Here is a 22,500-nt window from a genome sequence, read left to right as displayed (position 1 = left end):
TATTATTATTATTATTATTATTATTATTATTATTATTATTATTATTATTATTATTATTATTATTATTATTATTATTATTATTATTATTATAAATTAAATTAAATATGGCTTTTCAATCTTTAGATAAGGCTCATGATGCCATCATTGATTATATAATGTCTCCATCTATTGGCCACAGAGTAACTTTGCTTTTCATTTATTTTGATTCGAACGTATTTTCTTTTCCCCAGCCTTCCTACTATCTGAATCTGTCTACCATTGTGTTTTGATCTACACATTGTCATAAGCGACTCGAGGAAGTTAGTCCCTCAAGGTAGTGACTATGGCAAACTACGATCCACGATTTCTACAAATGCACGCCCCCCAGCATCCATCCATGATGGCAAATATGATGGCCAGGTACGGAGGTAACCCCCCTGCCCCTCCGCCCATGAATCAAAGTACGCCAGTCAACCACAGAGCCGCGGGGCCTGGAGGTGCCGCAGGGCAAAACGCCGCTGAGGAGGCTAAGAAGAGACAAAACGTCGGTTGGGAAAGCACCTACAAGACTGCCCAGAGGATTCCATTCCCAGAGACGCGAGCTGCATGTGGGGAGAAGGTGGGAGAGTTCGTGGAGGATTTGGCAAGAGCTATTGGCTGCCCCGTTGAATATGTCTTGGTGCCGCTACTGCCGTGCGTTGGGGGTAGGTTTGACTACTTTCATTTTACACTGGTAGCTTTATTGCTTTACATTTCATCATAAACATGTACATAATCTAAAGTCTATTTTCAAATTACCTTTTTTTCATTTTAAAAAAAATTAATTAATAAGTACCGTACCATAATATACATTTAATTTTACTAATGATCATTGTTTTTTCTCATTTCTGATTAATGCTTTGTGATATGCTTGCAAATTTTTCTTCAATTTTTATTATGTACCACACGTCTTCACAAGGAATTTCCGAAAGGATGAAAATAAACATTAAAATGACTCCGACACAATACCGTTTTGAAGTGATGAGTCACATATGTAATCCTCATTCGTTGTCATTTTCCAGATACCCTCATTTGTTATCTATCCGTTCCTGGGCAATTTTGAAATATATATTTCATTCCCCCCTCAGGTCTTCTCGGCACACATACAAGCATCAACGTGCACCGTGGGTGGAGTGAACCGCCCGTATTGTGGTCCATGGTTGGTGCTCCTCAAGGCTCTAGGAGGTCTGCTGTCATTAGACAACTATTGAACCCAATTCTGTCGCTACAGAAACACCAGAAAGATAAAGCAACCGCTGAGACAAATCATGAAATGACGTCCCAAGACCGGGCGCTTTATTCCGGTAAGAATGTATTTTTTTTTTAAATTGAACTGAGTTAATCAAGTAATTAAAGAATTAAGTTTTAACCCCCCCCCCCCCCCCTCTTGTTATTGTACGCCTTTGCACATTCCCTTCTTTCTAAATGTCTACTTCTTATAATTATAAGCATTTTTTGTTTGCTTTTAGTTTCCTTACCAATCGTAATTTCAGATACAGCACAAAGCTCCTCATCAAACTGTAATGATATCAGATTGCCCTCATTCTAATCAGTTTTAGATATACAGGGGTTCACGATAGCTCATTTGGTAGAACACACGCTTCACACGGAAAGGGACCAAGATTGATCCCGGGTGCAGTCGAGATTTTTTCTGACCCTTCCTTCTGTCCATCCAGCAGTGACCGGGTAGCTGGTTCTGTTAGATCTAGTGGAGAGTACTTTGCAATAGACATGTGTCCTTGTTTGATGAATTATCTATATTCCTTCGTGGAATGCCCAGGCGACGATATCTTATGATGTCGTGGCGGAAGGGCATAATTATTTTTTTTTAATATGGTTTTGTGGTATAACACTCAGGATTCTTTTGGACCTGAAGATCCAGTAATAGCGCTCCGCTGTGAGCGCACATAGTTAAGTCTTTGTAAACTGCTCTTTATTCACATTCTCTCACCGTACTCAGGTGTGAAAAGAGTAACAGCGTTGTTCCTGTTAATAAAAAAAAAATGTAATGATAATATTGCCTAACACGCATCTTGTCTCGTTAAGTGTTGATGTTGGCTCGCTAGGGAACCTTTGAGCACGTGTAGTGAAATTGCACCATGTAATTGCTCAAGTTAAGTAATTCTTATTCACTCATTCTTTTGCTGTTTCACATACTAAATCATATTATATTTCAATGTAATCCAGGCACCCGCATAACACTACCCGCCATAACAGAGGTACTGCACAGAAATGACGGACACGCCTTCAGCCTGACAGAGAACATTGAAAATCTCCACGATATGCTTGGACTTCTCCAGCCCGTGCCCACCCCACGTCTTGTGTCAGTAATCGAAGATCTCTACGAAGGGTTGCCTCTGGTAGCTGTTGAAAACGGGCGTGTGACCACTATCCTGGGCTCCAACTTCTGTCATGGAGGTTTGTTTGAAATGTTATTTAATTCACAGTATATACAATAAGTAATGAACAAAATTGAATATTATATAACAGCTTCGAAAAAGAACAAAATACCAAACATGAAACGTTTCGGGCCCAAAACCCTTCTTTTCCAATTTTATTTTTGTTGAAATTCTAATGAAAAGTTAATCATCAGATCATCATCATCATCATCATCATCATCATCATCATCATCATCATCATCATCATCATCATCATCATCATCATCATCATCATCAAGTTCTTTATTTTATCTTTATATGCAATTTATATCAGTATTTTAGTATTTTCTCACTGAAAGGCTGAGATTTAGCTGAACAAATGTATGTTAAAGATCTGAAAAAGTGTGCCAGACAGGCAAGAAAGAAAAGTGAAGAAAAATCGACTGATTTATGGGATATTTTTTTTCCTTGTATTTTTCTTTCTTGCTTTGGATGGCACTGTTTCATACACACTTTTTCAGATCTTTATCTTACTCCAGAGCCTGCTTCCTTATATGAACTAATTTTGTGTTGAAATATATCTGACTGAAAAACGGTTCGAAATCTGAGAGATTACCTTATAAATGAGGATACGCGTGGAATATGAGCTTTTTATATAGAGCAATATCCACTGAACGTGCTCAAAGCGCTTTACAAAGGGTCCCTGACCAACAGCAAATGTAACACGAATAACGAGACATGATGCCTGTTAGCGGATATTACATTTTTTCCGACAGAGACAACGCTGTTAACGGCCAGGTACTAATTTTAAACCTGAGTACGGTGAGAGAATATGGTCGTTAACCAATGACTTGACTATGCGCCGAGAGAGTCTCGAACACAGGACCTTCCGATACGAAAGCGAGTGTCATACCACAAGACCACATAGCTACACAATCAGTATCAGAATCCGTATCTTATACATTAATGGTGACCCATCATCTCAAAACAATATTAACTCGAGGGAGAACCAGATGCTAATATGTTTTATTTGACCAGAAATGTCAAACTTAATGTTGGTCACTATAAGAAATTACAGTGGAATTCATATTAAGTATTAAGTCAACACTTCTTGGTCTCAAATTGTCTTTTTTAAAATCTAAAGGTTTTAAGTTATTGATATTGGATAGAGTCAACCACCTTGCTAAAAGTCAACCAGTCTTTCTGGTCCGGCAGTGTTGGCTTTATCAGGATTCCACTGTAAATTTAGTCTCCTCTATCAACCATAGCAAAACCGTACCCAAGTACACATTATATTTTATTTTACTCTAGTTTTCAGCACCTAAACAATCCGACATAATGCTGTTTTGAGGTGGTTGGTCACAATATTACTTTTTTTTTTAAAAACACATTCTTCTATTCCTTTATTCTCATCCCATTTACTTGTCTTATGTTATCCAGGGTTTTCCAGTCCCGAGTACATCGTCACAGTTTTAATGAAATACCCAGCATGGCTGTCGTCTCGCTTGCTCATGTCATGCCCTGTAGCAGATCACGTCAAGGGCGTCTTCGGGGACGCAGATTCCGATGCAGACTTCCCAAGCCTGGACAAAGTGTATGAAATACTCCTGAACACTCACAAAAATCCTGACTGCAAGTATAGATTCGATAAAGAGGCAGTTCAAGAGCTGAGCCGCTTTTTTGATGAAGAGTGGTCTTCCGTTCTGACTCAACTGGAACAAAATGAGCATGAAGCTTTAATCGGCAAGTCCATGGGTCAGATTGTAAGGATAAGTGGAATACTGAAATCATTAGAAAATGCAATCTATGCAGCAAGTGATGTGGACCGGAATCAGATTAATGATTATGAATGGAATTGGGTTATTGATGTTGACACGATTAAATGTGCAATTAATCTTGGTAAATATTTCCTAGAGCAGAAATTGGCCATGACCTTTATGGTAGGAACTGGGTTCTTCAACAATCTCAATGCTATGGAGGATGGGACTGGGAGTATGAATGGAAGTCAGGATCAAGACTACCCGGACAGTCCGACCACCCTGCCTCAGACAGCGTTTCATGAAAGCGGACATGGTCAGAGTGCATATCAAAGCAATAAGGGAGGAGGTGGAGGAAGTGGCAGTAATAGCAATTCCGGAAGTAGTGGTAGTAATGGTAGACATGCAAGTGACAGAAGAAGCAGTGGTGATTTCGGTGTAATTGGACAGGGTAGAGTTAGTTACATGGGTGGTGGTAGTGGTGGCGGTGGTGGTGGCAATAGTAGTAATAATCCTTATAATAATATGCAACATAACACACCAATACTCCCGTCGATGCAACAACAACAGCACCAGCAACATCAACAGCAACAAGAACATCAACAACAGCAGCAGCAACATCAAACGCCAACATCATCAAAACAAGAATCTAGTCAATCATCAGCTAACTACGTCACTCCAACACAACAGACAAATTCCTTATTTGAACTCCCTAAAACCAATACAGAAGCAGAGGTAGATTTTTCAACGTTGCCTCAAACAATGACCACGATGGAGGAAGACGTGAGTGAGATGATGCAAGCCATTGACTTTGTCCACTTTTCTAAGACCCAGTTTGTGGCTGTTCACGGACGCAGGATCAAAAGACTTTTAGAGTGTTATGACGACGGACACGGTGTTTCGGCAACAACAGCTGCTCAAAAATCCATCACACCACCTGTCAAAGTTCACGGGACAAACAACAGACATCCTGCGTGGGCTAGCGCTCTATTTTTCCAAAAGGTTGCTGAATTAGAGCTTGGTATAGCGGAACAAGGAAGACATCCGCACAACAGGAAAGTATGTTGGCGCTTCAAACGGAAGCCAGTCAGCCAGCTGCAAGAACGAGACTTCCAGTTGCTTCAATATCTTCGAATTGACATGGATAAATATTCTCATTTCGGTTCCAATACTTTTAACCCCGCCATGATGGTGAACTCGGGTTTAATCAGCCTTGGTCCATCCAGTAATCATTCATCTCAGCAGAGTCCATCGTCGAGCCCTATCCCATCTGGACTCGATGACGATGGGCCAGGGTCCAATACTCAGACCAGCCCTGCCTCGGGTATTCCCCTCAGCGCTAATCAAAGTGGCCCCAGAAACCCCTCCATGTCACTCAATATCAAACCCGAGATTTTCTAAGCTTTGCTAAATGTTTTCATTACTACTGAAACTTAGCATATATTTTTGACTCACTGCCTCATTACGGTACTATGTGGGGTTAAGTCAGATGCTGAGAATTGAAGTTATAGAATGCATTGGAATGTTATGAAATTAAGTTAAAGTGGTGTTTTATCTAGGAAAATAATATTAAGTTATGCATAATAAGTGAGGAAAAACCATAATTATATTTATTTCTGACCATTTTAACTTTAAATTCAATTGTTGGCATCTGCTTTATCTTCACCTAATACCAGATTTAGGGAGTGAATTACTAGATATTTGCAGTAACCCTGTTTTAATGGACTGCTAAATGGTCGTTATGCACTATTGCGAATTGGAAAATGTTTTAAATAGTTTTGTTATCGACTATATTGTTAAACTCCTATTCTAATCTATTTTCTAAAAAAATCGATACTATTGGGAACAACTTGATTTTACACCTTTAGATTTGAATTTATGAAAATATAATAAACGTTAGATTTAGAATCGTGCATTGTTCTCATTAATAATTGTGTCCGAACTTTTTCATTTGTCTGATCTTTGTAAAAGTAGACTCAAATTAATCTATTGCAAGAAATAGCAGATCAAACATTTGGTCCACCGCCCCAAAAATGGTTTTATGTCGGATTAATTTAGGTGCTAAAAATTAGATTCATGGTTTAAAAATTTGAAATATGAAACTTAGATGTTCAAATCTCGAATAATTACTTGTGTTATCTAGGTATCACAAGGTAATTTGTAGGACTGTTAGTGGTGATATTGATAGTGGTCATTGTCTTATAGTTAAATTATTGTGTCCTTAAACACATCATTCCAGTTATATAGTTATATTTTGGAATGTGACAATCATATTAGATAGATGGAAATAAAAGATATTGTTTTTACTATGTACGTTGTAGGTATAGTGAAGCTTAGTTTGAGAATACGGCTGACTATTACTATTATTGTATATGTAAAATAGATTAAGTTGATCATGGTCTTAATTGCTTTAATTTTGGAGTTTTCTGAAAACTCTCCCTCCAAAATGTTAAATCTTCCTAGATTTTTTTCCACACAAATCTCTTAACTATTTTGATTTAGGATGGTGTCAAGTCAACAATATCTATATCAGACTTAATTAACTTTAATTGAGCACTTATTTTACCTATGTCACTCTAAAAATGGTGGTGGCGTACTTCAGAATGTCACCACATTAAGTGTTTCTTATTTCAATTTAAGTTTTTGGAAAGAGGATGCTATTTATACGGGGGGGAAAAACCCGTAAAAAGCATTGAAACAGCAGGAGCCAACCATTGATTTGCAGCGTATGCTAAGTGGATTCCTCATTTTTAGCCAAAATTCCTCATTTTCATGTTTCTGATTCCTTTAAGCCGCGGACAGGGTAGCCATGTCTGAATAGGGTACATACATTAATGAACTAAAATGTGAATTGTCATATGTTTAACCATTTTGACTTTAGATTTACTCAAAATCATTATCTGGCTTCTCTGAACATAATTGCGATTTGATATCGTAGTTTTTTAAATATAATAATAGCATTACAATTAAAATAAACCTTTTAAACATTGGTAGGGGGACAGCGTGGCTCAGCGGTACGGTCTTTACTTCGTACCCGAAAGGTACCGAGTTCGATCATCCGCCGCTGCGCTGTGTGGCCTTTAGCAAGTCACCTCGCCCTAGCTCAATTTGCGCGGCGCTGCACTGCGGCCGACGCTTGGGTTATACCAGTCGTCCTTTGGAATAGACCCTAGAGAAAAATTTCCCATATGGGACGAATACAGGGAATTTTATTTTATTTGAAGTATTTGGAACATTTTGAAAGCGCCGTCATATGAAGATATTTAGTCATGATCATAAATACATAGACACGGGTGTCTTTTTACATAATTTGTGATAAATACTTGTTTTTCATTTGTTATTTGTTTTCATATCATTATATGCAAAAACCTACGTATACTTATTTGCAGGTCTGAAAACCCAATTTTTTGGGACCTCATTGTTGTGATGGAAATACTATCAAACCAACGGAAGACAATGTCGTCTAAAAAAAATATGCCAAAACAAGCCTATAGCTCTGTCGTTGTTTTTAAAAACACAGTATATGCAATGTTAACCAAATAGCACATAGTGTGTTCTTCAATAAAACGGCAGAGCTGCGCTGTGTAGTATAACACCTGCAAATATGTACACGTTGGCAAAAACCGACGTGCGCATAATATTTACAGGTCAGGTAAAAGACCGCAATAATGGGCTTGATTGACATTGTTGTAGTAATGGACAATATTTTGCGTTGGTTCGAGAGTTTTTCCATTGCAGCAATGAGCCCATACAAATTTGTGTGTATCCGACTTGCACATAAGTATCTACACATCCGTAAAACAAAACAAAAAACCCAAGAAACATGACAAATATCTTGGATACGATCTGATATATTTTTGTAAATCGCCCGATACTGTGCTAGATCATTCTTCATTTGTTATAATTGCTTAATGAGATTAATTACTCCTATGATTAAATGTTATGTTTGATTAAAATGTCAACTACGCAATCATTTTTATGTTGATTAAACATTTTCATTTGTATGATTATGATGTCTTTGCTTTCGTTTTTTTTTTTTCATTTCGTCTTTTAAATTTAAATAAGAAAAAAAAGTCTTATATGTAATATAAACACGACACTACGACTGTGAGTTTATGGTATTTTATGCTTGTCTAGTGGTACTATGTGTCCTTAGGAAGAGTTCCTTTCTGGGCGACACAAAGTTGAATCCTTGGAAACGGTCTTTACTCACATTCTCTCACCGTACTCAGGTGCAAAATGAGTACATACCTGGTTTGTATAAGTATAAGCCTCGTTTCCGTCGAAAAAAAAAGTAATGGCCATAATTGTCATACAGAGTAGGGACCCTCTGTGAACCATTTTTTGGAACGTATAGTGGATATTGCGCTATATATATATATATATATATATATATATATATATATATATATATATATATATATATATATATATATATATATATATATATATATATATAAAATAGATAGAGTTGTTAAAATAACCTATTTCATTTTTGCCATCTGGGAACCGGCGGTTTGATTTTCCTTTTCTATGTGGCTCTACTCTATGTCTTTGATGTGGAATGGAACTTACACGTACAGTTAGTTGTGTAACAGGGATACTATACTATGAGAGGGTTGCCTATAAAAATAATGTCATCTTGCGTGACCTCATGATTGCTACATTCACACACGTATTGCTGAAAACATCGGGTGCAGTACTATTGTAAAATAGTAATCCGTTAATGGTATGTATAAAATAGTGCAGACCAATCGAGAGAGAGAGAGAGAGAGAGAGAGAGAGAGAGAGAGAGAGAGAGAGAGAGAGAGAGAGAGAGAGAGAGAGGAAAAAGAGAGAAAGAAAGAGGGAGAGAGAGAGAGAGAGAGAGAGAGAGAAAGAAAGAAAGAGAGAGAGAGAGAGAGAGAGAGAGAGAGAGAGAGAGAGAGAGTTAAATACAAGAAAACATCATCACCAGGAAATCGGCGTACATTAGGCCTCTCAATCACCGATAATTTTGTTGGGAAAAAGTAGTCTTTATTTAAGAGCCACTAAACCCATGGAGTAGCAAGAGTTTATAGCGTGAAACGGACAATCGCAATTGCTTGCTACCATGTTGATAGGACGTTTATCATAAAATCTTTTCGCCAGATCTGACAGATCCAGCTACCCAATCATTGCTGAGTGGACGGAGGGTTCAGATAAAACATCTCGACTTCACTCGGGATTGATATCGGACCCTTTGCGTATGAAGCGAGTGCGCTACCAACTGAGCTATCCAAGAGACCCCCGATATTGTTGGTACCCAAAGAAATAATCTCTATATTTCTACAAATCATCTGAAAAGTTCCTTGAAGTTCCAGGTTTGAGTTTTTATTTATTTATTTTTTATTTTTTTATTTTGACAAGTTGAGGGTCAATTTGTATTGATCGGTATTTGAAGGACGAGTTTTCTGGCTAAAATGAGACCCATCGTCTCAAAACGGTATCATGTCAGTAAGAACAAGATGCCGACAAGAATTATAAATTTAGCCATAAAACTCGTCATTCAAATATTGATCGATTTAAATGACCTTCACCTTGGCAAAAATCAAACAAACTCTCAAACCGGGAGGATTCACGAAGTCAGTGAGCCTTTTGCATCTTATGGACTTGAACTTGTACTTACTTGAAAGCAGCTATGTGGTCTAGTGGTATGACACTCGCTTTCGGATCGGAAGGTCCTGGGTTAGAGCCTCGCTCGGCGCTTAGTTGAGTCCTTGGAAAAAGGCTCTTTACTCACATTCTCACCGTACTCAGGTGTAAAATGAGTACCGGGCCGTTAACAGCGTTGCATCTGTCGCAAAAATATTGTATTATCGACTGACGGGTGTCATGTTTCGTTCTACATGTTACGTGTTGCTGGTGAGCAATAATGTACAGTTGTATCATGCTCCCCTCACACTTTTAATTTTTAATTCTTAAAATTGTAAAAAGCTAAACCAAATAAAAGAAGTCACTGTTATGCACGTTCCCGCTACCATATCAACCAAGGGACGAAACTCTTCACAATCATTATAAAAGAACCCATCAAATCTTACCTCCCCTACCATTGTTTTGCCGTGTTATCTCGACTATGCCAATGAGCATTCATTTACCTAATTATTTATTCTTTCAAAGATCTAGATATGTAAAAACAGTCAAAACTTTAAAATTTATGCAAAATTATCATGTTATTTACGATACATAAAAATGTATATTAATTCAAATGGGCAAAGAGTTAAAGTATATAATCACAGGGGAATAAATAAAATAATAAAACAAAAACAAAAACAAAAAATAAATAAGAAAAACAAAACAAAAAACAAAACAAAACAAAAACAACAGCCCCCCCCCCCCCCAAAAAAAAAAACAACCAAAGAAAAATGAACCACCCCCAACAACACAGTTTTTCAAGCTTATGTAGGCTACATATTTGATCTATCTAAATCGAGACGTCAATGATAATATATTATCGAGACAATAAACTTTGGAGTTTCATATGCAATCTGAAGTCGGTATACATTGCTGACCTGCGTAACCTTCAAAATTTATAGTCCGTTAGAGAGAACTTTAATGAGACCAAATCATCCAAATGAAGTTAGAATCTGTGAAAATTCGTACCAAAATTTAAGTTATGTATCTATTTAAAAAAAAATAGAGTTGGGGATCAACATTGTTCAGTGCGGCCAATGTTAATTTCTTATCATTCATTCATTCATTCATTCATTCATTCATTCATTCATTCATTCATTCATTCATTCATTCATTCATTCATTCATTCATTCATCCCATGATCTGATGATCGTCGGTGGGATAGATGGGATTCAGCTTTCAAACTTTCCTGTGTCTTCCTCTTCTTCTTCCTCCTTCAAGGGCACCCTCCATCACCGTTCATGCCTCACAAACCATGAAACGTTTCCTCCTTCTAACTGTGGTGATGAGGGGTTCCTGTCGTCCTGCATCATTTCTTATCACCGAGCAGAGAATTACTGACAGATCTGAAAATTATAAAACTATTTTTCACATATTGATATACGAGTAACTTGCAAACCTTTTTAAAATAAAGGGTAATTCTATTGCCCGTTGATTCGAATGGTTATTTAGAATATCTGCTAGGGCGTAATCATGAGTCCTTAATTTGACATTTGACCCTCGGATTTGCCATAATTTGGCCGCCCTTTCGAACCGATCAAAGCTGATGACTCAAACGATTCGTCTCGATCTATGTTCATTTTCACAATGCATTAGTACAATAAATAAAGATAGATGAATTTTTCATCCTCTCTTTTATACTTTGCTACTCAATTCACGGTTCTTTGGATCTTAGCTTGTTTAGTTGAGGTCGTCCGTGTGTAAATAAGCTTGCAGGCGGACTGGTTGTGAGTATTCAATTGTCTGGTTGTTGCAGGTAGGTAGGATGGCTTTTGCTGGCTTAGTTGGTGGATGGTTTCTTGGTCATTCTCTGATTGGGCCAAAACATAATTTAATTCGTGAAGAGCTAGATCTTCATTCAGTGGGTAACCAGATGGTCGATTAATGGCTAACCAGATCTGCGAATACACAGGAGCAAAACTTTGACTGGTTGCAAAACCTCATGTTCTTTATGAGCAGTGATATTGAAAGGATTTCAACTAAGGAACTTTTGACAACACCACTGATCTCATTTTAATAATATTAATAGTAGCCCTAACGGGTCACAATAATTATTATTGGGATAATAGTAGTAGTATCGTTCAGCTACACTTCTATGTTCAAGGTATCAATCCAGGTTCGGAAGTCATCATCACATTTATTGATGGTTTCAAATCCCCCTTCCAGTTTTGTCTCTGGGCAATCTAGTACGAGGTGGTTTTCATCTTGTGGTGCTTGGTTGCACTTTGGGCATGTTGGTGATTCTTTGAGCCCCCATTTGTGCATGTTGGCAGCAGCGGCGTGGCGTATTGACGACATATGGTGGTGCCATGATTAGAAGAAGAAAAAAAATTCTAAAACAGTGAACACGATTAAGAGGAGAGAGGAGATGTTAAAAACTCTCTTTTTTGGAAGGGTGGGGGGGGGGGGGGGGGTCGATGCTTTCTACGAGTGGACAAAACTCACAAAAACAAATAATTCATGAAAACAACAAGCCACAACACTGAGATAGATACAAGTCCGGTGTGGAAAGGTCTTTGTAATTATTCTTTGTCCACCATTTGAAGGATTGGATTTGGTAGATAATGCAATCAATATGTGATAAATGTAAATCAAAAGAGAAAAGAAACCTATGACAGAAATTAATTACTTTTAGTACTTGTAAAGAAAATCTGCTAATCTTTTTATAATTTGTTTATTGAAATCTGGAATGGCATCTATTTCAGCTTTGTGAATTGACAGAATCATTAACGAATTTAACCGCTCCTGTTTCATTGAATTTCGCAAGAAATTTTTCACTCTTTTAGGGGTGCTAAAACAACGTTAAGGAGGTCCAGAAATATGATGGAAGTGGTTAAGGTCAATATAGCCTATAGATGTCTATGATTTGTCAGTGTTTGTTGTATCTGTAAAAAGTAGACAACAAAAGAAACGTTGTTGTTTTTTCTAAACTAACTGTGAGCCATTCATGTCTGTCATACCATGTCAGTGAAAAAGAACGTTTTCGAGATTTCCACACCTGTGTTAATTCAAAATCAGTTGGTTGGTGAGGAACTAGTCTTTTTATTTCTAATTTGTCATCTAGTGTCAATCTCCCAAACGGTCGGTGAAGCAAAGAGTCAACTTAATTCATTGCTCATTGTTTAACAAAACAAAATTTCAAAGTATATCTCAAATAATGGAAATCAATGGAATACGATTACTGATTGCACAGATCTTAAAGCATCACAAAGAAAAAATCACTCCACTTAAGTACTACTTAAGAAATCAAAATTCACACCAAAGTATAACTGTTGACAATCTTCGCTTTCTTTCTCTGACTGACACAAATACACACGCACAAAACACACACACACACAAACACTCATACACACGTAACCAACTCGGCACTACAAGCAAGAAAAATGTTGGTAAATTCGTCCACAATGCTTCGTTGCAAAGGATTACTTTATTCAATAATCGTGAAAAAGAGGTTGGGATGGGGGGGGGGGGGGGGGGGGGGGGGGGGGTTGATATATCATATTTTTAAGTTTTATGTTGTTTTTCTTTGCTACTTACAAATAAACTTGACAATGATCAGTGTTTTTGACAGTTAATCATAAAATTAAACGAATGTGAATACGTACGAAGCCTAAAAAGTGTCCACCAATGAAAGCATTCAGCGCCATTATATCTTGGGCTGGGAATGTAAGCATTACCATTCATTCGGTCTCTATGTCAACATAACGACACAAGAAAAACAACAAACAAAATCAAAATCCACAATAAAATGATTCAGAACTGTTGCGTATATTTATGGCACAATGAAGCTGTCAAAAAATGAAGTTAGAGAATGTGTGTAATCATGTGTTATAATAACCTGTAATGTGTTATCCAACCACCACATCATCACTGTCACTACTACTACAACCACCATTACCACTTCATCACTACCACAATTACTACAACCACCACCACTGCATCATTATCACTACCACCACACCACCACCACATCATCATCACCACTACAACGACCACCACTCCATTATCATCACTACCACTACTACTACACTATCACTACCACCACTATTACAAACACCACCACCACATCATCATCACGACCACTACAACTGCAACAACCACCACCACATCATCATCACTACCTCTACTACTACAACCACCACCACAATATCATCACTAACACTACTACTACAACCACCATCACCACATCATTATCACTACCACTACTACTACACCACCACCAGCACATCATCATCACTACCGCTACTACTACAACCACCACAACCACATCGTCATCACTACCACTACTACTGCAACCACCGCCACCATATCATCATCATTACCACTACTACAACAACCACCACCACCACTACTACTACAACCACCACCACATCATAATCACTACCTCAACTACTACAACCACCACCACAATATCATCACTACTACTACCACAACCACCAGCACCAAATCATTATCACTACCTCTACTGCACCACTACCAGCACATCATCATCACTACCACTACTACTACAACCACCACCACCATCACCACCATATCATTACCATTACCACTACTACTACAACCACCACAACATCGTCATCACTACCACTACTACTACAACCACCACCACCATCACCATCACATTACCATTACCACTACTACTACAACCACCACAACCCCATCGTCATCACTACCACTACTACTGCAACCACCACCACCACCATATCATCACCATTACAACTACTAATACAACCACCACCACCACATCATCATCACTACCACTACTACTACAACCACCACCACATCATCATCATCACTATCACTACTACTACAACTACAACCACCACCACATTATCATCACTACCACTACTACTGCAACTACCACCACCATATCATCATCATTGAAATATTTTTCTACTAAATGTGCTCAAAGCGCTTTACAAGGGGTCCCTGGTCAACATTTAACATGTAGGACGGGACACGACGCCTGTTAGACGATATTACATTTTTTCGGACAAAGACAACTCTGTTAACGGCCAGGTACTCATTTTACACCTGAGTACGGTGAGAGAATGTGAGTAAAGAGCCTTTTCTAGGACTCAACTATGCGCCGAGCGCGAGGCTCGAACCCAGGACCTTCCGATCCGAAAGCGAGTGTCATACTACTAGACCACATAGCCGCATCATTACCACTACTACTACAACCACCACCACCACATCATCATCACGACCACTACTATTACAACCACCACCACCACCATATCATTACCATTACCACTACTACTTTTTGTTTTTGTCCGAAAAATTGTAATATCGCCTAACAGGCGTCATGTCTCGTCCTACATGTTAAATGTTGCTGTTGGCCAGGGACCCCTTGTAAAGCGCTTTGAGCACGTTAAGTGGATATTGCGCTATATAAAAGCTCAATTTTTTTTTTTACTACTACACCTACAACCACCACCACATCATCATTACTACCACTACTACTACAACTACAATCATCACCACCACCACAACATCGTCTGACCTTTTTGCCTAGGACGTAATCATTAATAGAATGTTGTGTGGTTTTGACCGTGAAGAAAACCTTAAGAAGTCACATTTATATCATTTTAGAGACATAGTTTTGCATAGTTTTGAGTTAAACGAGCGAGCAGGAAGTTATTTTCTTAGATTTCATGAACGGCCGATCAGCGCTTGTTTACTATAGTAACGCGTTTCCCAGCCCATGTCTCAATGGCGGATATTTTTCTCATCGAGGCCGCTGGTTGGTTAGCCAATAAGAGCACCGTACGGTTTCCATTGGGTAAATTCCTTGCAGTTAATGTAATATTTTGGATGGCCGAAGTTACCCTAATTATGACGTAAATGGTGCAACATAGGCGCATCCCTCCAGTCCAACGGTGGAGCTCTCAGATCCTGGCACAAGTCGAGGGGTTTTCCGCTATTTGAAGATCCTTTGAAGATAGTATAATTCGACCCAGTTTCTCGCTCAATCAGCTGTAGCGATACTAAAGGATAGCGCATTAACTGGAGCTTGGATTGCTTTGCACCACGGTGTTGATTCAGTCACTAATTCGCGCAGTGATGTCACCAACACACGAGTCGGCGCAGTGCGTGAATCGGAATCTTGAATAGAGCGGAGACTAAAAAGGCAGTATGTTATTGGCCAGTTGGCGAAAGACAGCGGAGTTAAAATTTGTTTTATTTTTAATTAAATTATGCTGTTAATGATTTTTAAAAGATTGGTATGGTGCCTGGCACCATTCGATCCAATGGCCCCACGCCACTGGTGAGTTGGAGCTGTTCTTGTATGTTTTGACAGTAGTCAATTTGCAGCTACCCAGTATTTTTTTGGTTGATCCTGTAGACCTGGGAGATATATTATGTAAACAATTTTATCGATTCAGTTCAATACGCCCAGATGTCATTGTCATAATAATAATATGTAAACAATTTTATCGGCCCAGCCTACTGTTCAAATAGAAATATCACAAAGAATTCAGTGGTCACAGATCGTAAGTCTTCAATATATATAACATCGCCGACAATATGGTGTGTCATTGAATTGGATTCATTAGTCTGATGTCACTTCCACCCAGCAACGAGCAGCTTGGTTCTAAACAAAGAAAATCAGTACTTTTTATTCTACGTGCTGGCGAGAACGTTTTCACATGTCATGTGATCAGAATGTATAAGGGTCAAACATGATCAGATTTATAATGTTTTTCTCCTCTGGACACACTGTTTTGCTCGTCGGAGAAGTATTTCATACGGGCCTCCGCCATTGTTCCGATAGTTTAGAACCAGTTATTAAGTACTATGTGTCATTATGAGGGAGTGACGTCACAACTGTTGAAGCCTATTGTTACAAATGTACACACATGATAGATCATCGGTCTGTATCGCACTTAATGTCTACCACCACATCATCACTGCCACTACTTCTACAACCGCCACCACCACATCATCATCACTACAAACACTACTACTACAACAAACACCAACACATCATCACTAACACGATTACTACAACCACCACCACCACCACCACAGCATCATCACTACCATTGCTACTTCAACCACCACTACCACATCATCACTACCACTACTACATCCACTGTCTCCCATCATCTCTACCATTACTATTACTACAACAACCACCACCACCACACCATCATCACTACCATTACTACTACAACTACCACCATATCATCATTACTATCACTACTACAACTACGACTACAACAACCACAAACACATGTCATTACTATCACTACTACAACAACCACCACCATACCATCATTACTACCACGACTACTACAACCACTACCACCACCACCACATTATCATTGCTACCACTACTACTACAACCACTCTCACCACATCATCATTGCTACCACTACTACTACAATCACGACCAACACATTATCACCACTACTACTACTACTACTACTACTACTACTACTACTACTACTACTACTACTACTACTACTACTACTACTACTACTACTACTACTACTACAACTACTACTACTACTACTACTACTATTACTACTACTACTACTACTACTACTACTACTACTACTACTACTACTACTACTACTATAACCACCACCACCACCACATCATCACTGCCACTGCAACAGCAACCACCACAACCACCACCACATCATCATCACTACCACCACTACTACATCCATCACCACCATCACATCATCACCACTACCACTGCAACAACCACCACCACCGCTACATCATTATCACTACCACTACTATTACAACTACCACCACCACATCACGACCACTAATACTACAACTACCACCACATCAACATCATTACCATTGCTACTGAATAATATTCTTTATTTCTCCCAAATATAAATCATTATCAAAATATATTTTATATGTCAATTTGATTAGCATACTTTAAATCATTAATTTACTAATGTTCTCACCAGTCGCGATTATCTTCGAAGCTCGGAGTTGAGACTTAATGACAAGACAAGACAAGACTAATACAATACAATTTTGACACTGTCTTCAAACATTATATTAACAAAAGTGTTTTTTTTTAAAGGTAACGTTTGCGTGCTCTTTATAAAAAGTGTGTCTGGTGTTTTTTTTAAAAGCGTCTTCTCACTAGAGCATTATGATCGGTCATTTGACGTTGAGTATCGTTATCTGGCCGGCCGCTCTATTGCCAATAATTCCATTTGATCGCCCCTACACTCTTTATGCCTAATCGATTTTGATCGTTCAGGATTTAAAAAATTTGTCTCGATCAAGGTATGATCATTTCCTCAATATGGGAGTATAATAAGAAAAATGGACCAATGCCTGTTTGTCATAGCCTTTATTTCCTCGCAAACAAATATCGCGGATTCCCCACTAGTATAACAAATAAGACATTGAGAGAATGTTTACCGAGTTGACATAGCCTGATCTAGATAGATACGCATCATCTGATATTAAAAACGTTTTGCCACTCTCAAACTTTCCTGTCTCTTTATTCCTGTCTCGGGTCTAGCTATGAATACTTTGCAATTTTCACGTCGGAGTGAATAATAAACTGTTAGAGACATTTGATTGTGAAAAAAATTGAACGAAAACAAATATAACCGCTTAAATAATTTTTTTATTAAAAAAGAAGAAAATAACAAACTAAAAAAAAAATAAAAAAACTTAGCATTCTTATAGCGTAATTTCCACAAAACATGCTTAAAACGCTTTACAAGTGGTCCCTATCCACCAGCAATACTTAACATTAAGACGATCATGACGCCTGTTAGGCGATAATACATTTTTTTTCGACAGAGGCAAAGATGTTCACGACAAGGTAGGCATTTTACATATGAGTACTGTGAGAGAATCTGAGTAAAGAGTCTTTTCCAATGACTCAACTATACGCCGCTCCAAGCAAGACTCGAACCCAGGACGTTCCGATCCGAAGGCAAGTGTTACAGTGCGGCTCTGTAGTTTTGTTGTTGTTGTTTAGTAGTAGTAGTAGTAGTAGTAGTAGTAGTAGTAGTAGTAGTAGTAGTAGTAGTAGTAGTAGTAGTGTGAGGCAATGTGGTCTTGTGGTATGACACTCGCTTTCGGATCGGAAGGTCCAGGGTTTGAGCCTCATTCGGCGCATAGTTGAGTCCTTGGAAAGGGTCTTTACTCACATTCTCTCACCGTACTCAGATTTAAATGAGGACATGGCCTTTAACAGTATTGTCTCTGTCCGATTTAAAAAAAAAGTTAAATCGCCTTATAGGCGTCATGTCTCGTCTATACGTTAAGTATTGCTGTTGGCAGCATCCTCTTATGGTTCTCACACTACTATGTTATGACCCAATCAGCAAAGTCCGGTCCGCATTCGTGCACCGTGGCGAACCCGCCGGGTAGCATCGTCACAACACACCTTTCGACTAGATGCTCTGCCGTCTCGGGTTCTTGCCCACAGCGGGTACATATTGGACAGGTAGGAAGACCCCACCGGTGTAACGCACTTGCCGTTAGAATTCGTCCAAACCGACTTCCATCTCGTATATGCAGCTCTAGACGTAGTCAGGGATTCTGCGTACAAGGGTTGCCGGGACTTATTTCGGCTCGAAACGGGGGCACCGTCCATTATGCACATCAGAGGGGTATCCCCATTCCCTCTCTCTTTGATCTTACTCAGCCAGTTTCCCGTAATCGTCTCCCTCCGGACATCGGGGGGCTGGATCGCTGCCATTATCGGGCCCCATTCTCTAGGAGTTGTTGCTAGCGTTCCTGACACTATGTGCATCGACTTGCGAAGTTTTACATCCACCTTCTCAACGTTGCTGTTGGCTACCAAGCCTTTGTAAAGCGCTTTGAGCACGTTTAGTGAATATTGCACTATATAAATACTCAAGTTTATATATTATTCCGGTCTGACTGTTCTAAACATTCTATCCATGAAATAAATAAGTAAACATAACATCTTTATGGGCAGCTGATCTTAATAACGAAAAATGAATAGCTATGCATGTGCTAAAACATCATATAAAACGAAATAAATCCGACAAGCATAAAATATAAGAAAGAATACACACAGCAGGTCATGCCCGCTATTGCCCATCAAAGTTAAAGTTTTCATCCAAAATTTTACATTAAGAAAATAAAAATAAATAGATACAACCACGCAGGCAAACGAATAAAAGAACAGAAGTTGTTATTTATAGTACAGGAGTAGACAGGAGTATAATGGTATTCACCATACGTACACTTATATGCAGGTCTGATAACCCAATTTCATTGTTGTAATGGAAATCTAAAAAAAATGACGTAAAATATTGTCCGTTACAACAATGCTAAACTAGGCCCATAAGTGGGTTCGGATGTCAGATCTGAATATATGTAGGTACACGTCGTCTTCAGTACATTTACATCGGTGATATGCTTGTTATCATATCATATCATATCATATCATATCATATCATATCATATCATATCATATCATATCGTATCATATCATATCATATCATATCATATCATATCATATCATATCATATCATATCATATCATATCATGTTGGTAATAAGGCTTTAAAATGGACCAAGTATTCCTTAAAACAAAAGTAAGAATATCTTGGACATCACACAATGCATAATCTTTGAGATTAAAAAAATATATATAAAAAAGAGAGAAACAAATAAAAGCAGAGAAGAAAATAAAAAAACAAAACAAGGGCATTTTTAAATTCATACATTAATATCTTCAACAGCTTTTGGCCTAAAGTGTGGCCCATAGCCTTAGAACGGTATTGTCATTATCTCGGAATGAAGTCGTCCTTCAAGGTCACGAGGCCCATGGAGTCGGAGTTTTTCTCGGTTTCTATGGCGTCAAACGGATAATAGCAATTGCTTGCTACCCTTTGGATAGGACGCTTGTCTATCCCAAAGTAATTTCCCTCAGTTCTAACAGACCCAGCTACTCAATCACTGCTGGGTGGACAGGGGTTTCAGAAAAAAAATTCGTCTATGGAATAAACTGCCCCAGGAATTGAGAGACACTATAAACAATACAGAATTTGAAAGGATCTTGGAAGCGTGGAAAAAATATCAAAAATATAATGATCACAGCGTGTATTATGAATATGTGAGTGAGTTTGTGTGTGTGTGTGTGTGTGTGTTTTTTGTGTGTCTGTGTGTGTCGTGAAGTTCATAAATTTGAACTGTAGTCTGGAACCTCTATTTAAGGGGCTACTACAACGACCACGAAGAAGAAGAAGAAGAAGAAGAAGAAGAAGAAGAAGAAGAAGAAGAAGAAGAAGAAGAAAGTAATCTTGACTTCACCTGGGATCGAACTCGGTCCTTTTGCGTGTTTAGCGAGTGCTCTACCAACAAAGCTATTGGGACCCTCTATCTCGGAATGTTGCAAGTCTCATCAGAAATACGTAATATCGGTCTTTTGCAATCTCAGAATCGACATTTTTTTTTTATCTCCCCTAACAAAGAATTTAACTCTCTCCTCACCAGCCATTTTCACGATTTTCTCAGAAAAGTCCTATCAAAAAAATATATTTTTCCCCATCAAATCCCAAATAAAGTAGGCATGCGTTATTAGAATTAATTTGGTTCAGAAAAATAATCATCACACCACAATGCAGTGCCTTCAAAATATTTTTATTATGTAATTGGGATCCCAAAATACAAAAAAACAAAAAAAAAACCCAAAAAAAAAAAACAAAAACAAAAAAAAAAAACAAAACAAAAACAAACAAAACAACATAAACAAAACAAAAGCAAATGCTACATATCTATATCATAACGAATACAACGATTTTCTTCTTGCTGGTAAGGAAACGGTTCAATTTAACCGATGTTTTACATAATATTGTATTATAGATTAAATTGTCAACATCTTTGTTGCCCCTAATATAATAATGTTATAATATAATAAAAACTCACTATGACATCAATATTTCTTAACAGGATCAATGAAAAAATTCTCATAGCAGGGAAGGAAAGTCGTGACGCCACACTTTCCACCTTTTCGGTTCCAAAATCGTTGGAAGTGTGTATGCGACCAGTAATTCCGAGGAATAGTAACAAATATGTTACATATAGAATGGTGGCATACCTATTTTACATGCAAGGTGTACAGGCAGATTCTAAGGATTACAGACGTAAAAGAGCGAGAAAGGATGAACTTCATTGACGATCAGCTTATATTTAAACCAGAAAATAAGACGCCATCACTCTTAAACCAGAATATTATTTACACAAGGTATGTATTCAATCTCCGGAAGAGTGGTTTTACACTTCCAATGAGATGGGAACCATTTTGTTGACATCACACTTTTACTCCCTATTGCTAATCAATAGTTCATCAAAATGCGTTCAACTCTCTGGTCATCAGTTTCTGGGTGTTTGCGCTCTATATTGACGACCACGTTTCTGACTTGCTTGACCACAGCAGCAACATGAAGATGCTCTGTAAATGAAAAAAAAGAATTCAAAAATTACGGGTACATGTGTACTGTCCACTACTACTACTACTACTACTACTACTACTACTACTACTACTACTACTACTACTACTACTACTACTACTACTACTACTACTACTACGACTACTACTACGACTACTACGACTACGACTACGACTACTACTACTACTACTACTACTACTACTACTACTACTACTACTACTACTACTACTACTACTACTACTCCTACAACAACAACAACAACAACAAC

General features: G+C 38.2%; 2 protein-coding genes across 3 annotated transcripts in view; one reads left to right on the top strand and one right to left on the bottom strand.

Annotated features, from left to right (window-relative positions):
- LOC144965836 (uncharacterized) overlaps positions 1 to 8,163 on the top strand; it is a 13,848-nt gene extending 5,685 nt beyond the window's left edge. For both annotated transcript variants that reach the window (XM_078901609.1, XM_078901607.1), the window contains exons 2-5: positions 231 to 683; positions 1,107 to 1,322; positions 2,206 to 2,436; positions 3,837 to 8,163. In XM_078901609.1, the coding sequence (XP_078757735.1) occupies positions 323 to 683; positions 1,107 to 1,322; positions 2,206 to 2,436; positions 3,837 to 5,554 (2,526 nt within the window). In that variant the 5' untranslated portion in view covers positions 231 to 322 and the 3' untranslated portion in view covers positions 5,555 to 8,163. The remainder of the gene's footprint in view (positions 1 to 230; positions 684 to 1,106; positions 1,323 to 2,205; positions 2,437 to 3,836) is intronic.
- Positions 8,164 to 18,404: 10,241 nt separating this feature from the next.
- The window catches only part of LOC144966655 (uncharacterized), a 29,524-nt gene continuing 25,428 nt past the window's right edge, over positions 18,405 to 22,500 (bottom strand). Inside the window, exon 22 of the mRNA XM_078903414.1 lies at positions 18,405 to 22,234. Coding sequence (XP_078759540.1) covers positions 22,156 to 22,234 — 79 coding nt within the window. The 3' untranslated portion in view covers positions 18,405 to 22,155. The remainder of the gene's footprint in view (positions 22,235 to 22,500) is intronic.

This window comes from Berghia stephanieae, chromosome 2 (assembly GCF_034508935.2).
Source record: "Berghia stephanieae isolate SIO BIC M18660-M18661 chromosome 2, UCSD_Bste_1.3, whole genome shotgun sequence".
Classification (NCBI taxonomy): domain Eukaryota; kingdom Metazoa; phylum Mollusca; class Gastropoda; order Nudibranchia; family Aeolidiidae; genus Berghia; species Berghia stephanieae.
Note: the sequence above shows the minus strand (reverse complement) of the source record. Positions and strands in the feature narration are given on the sequence as shown.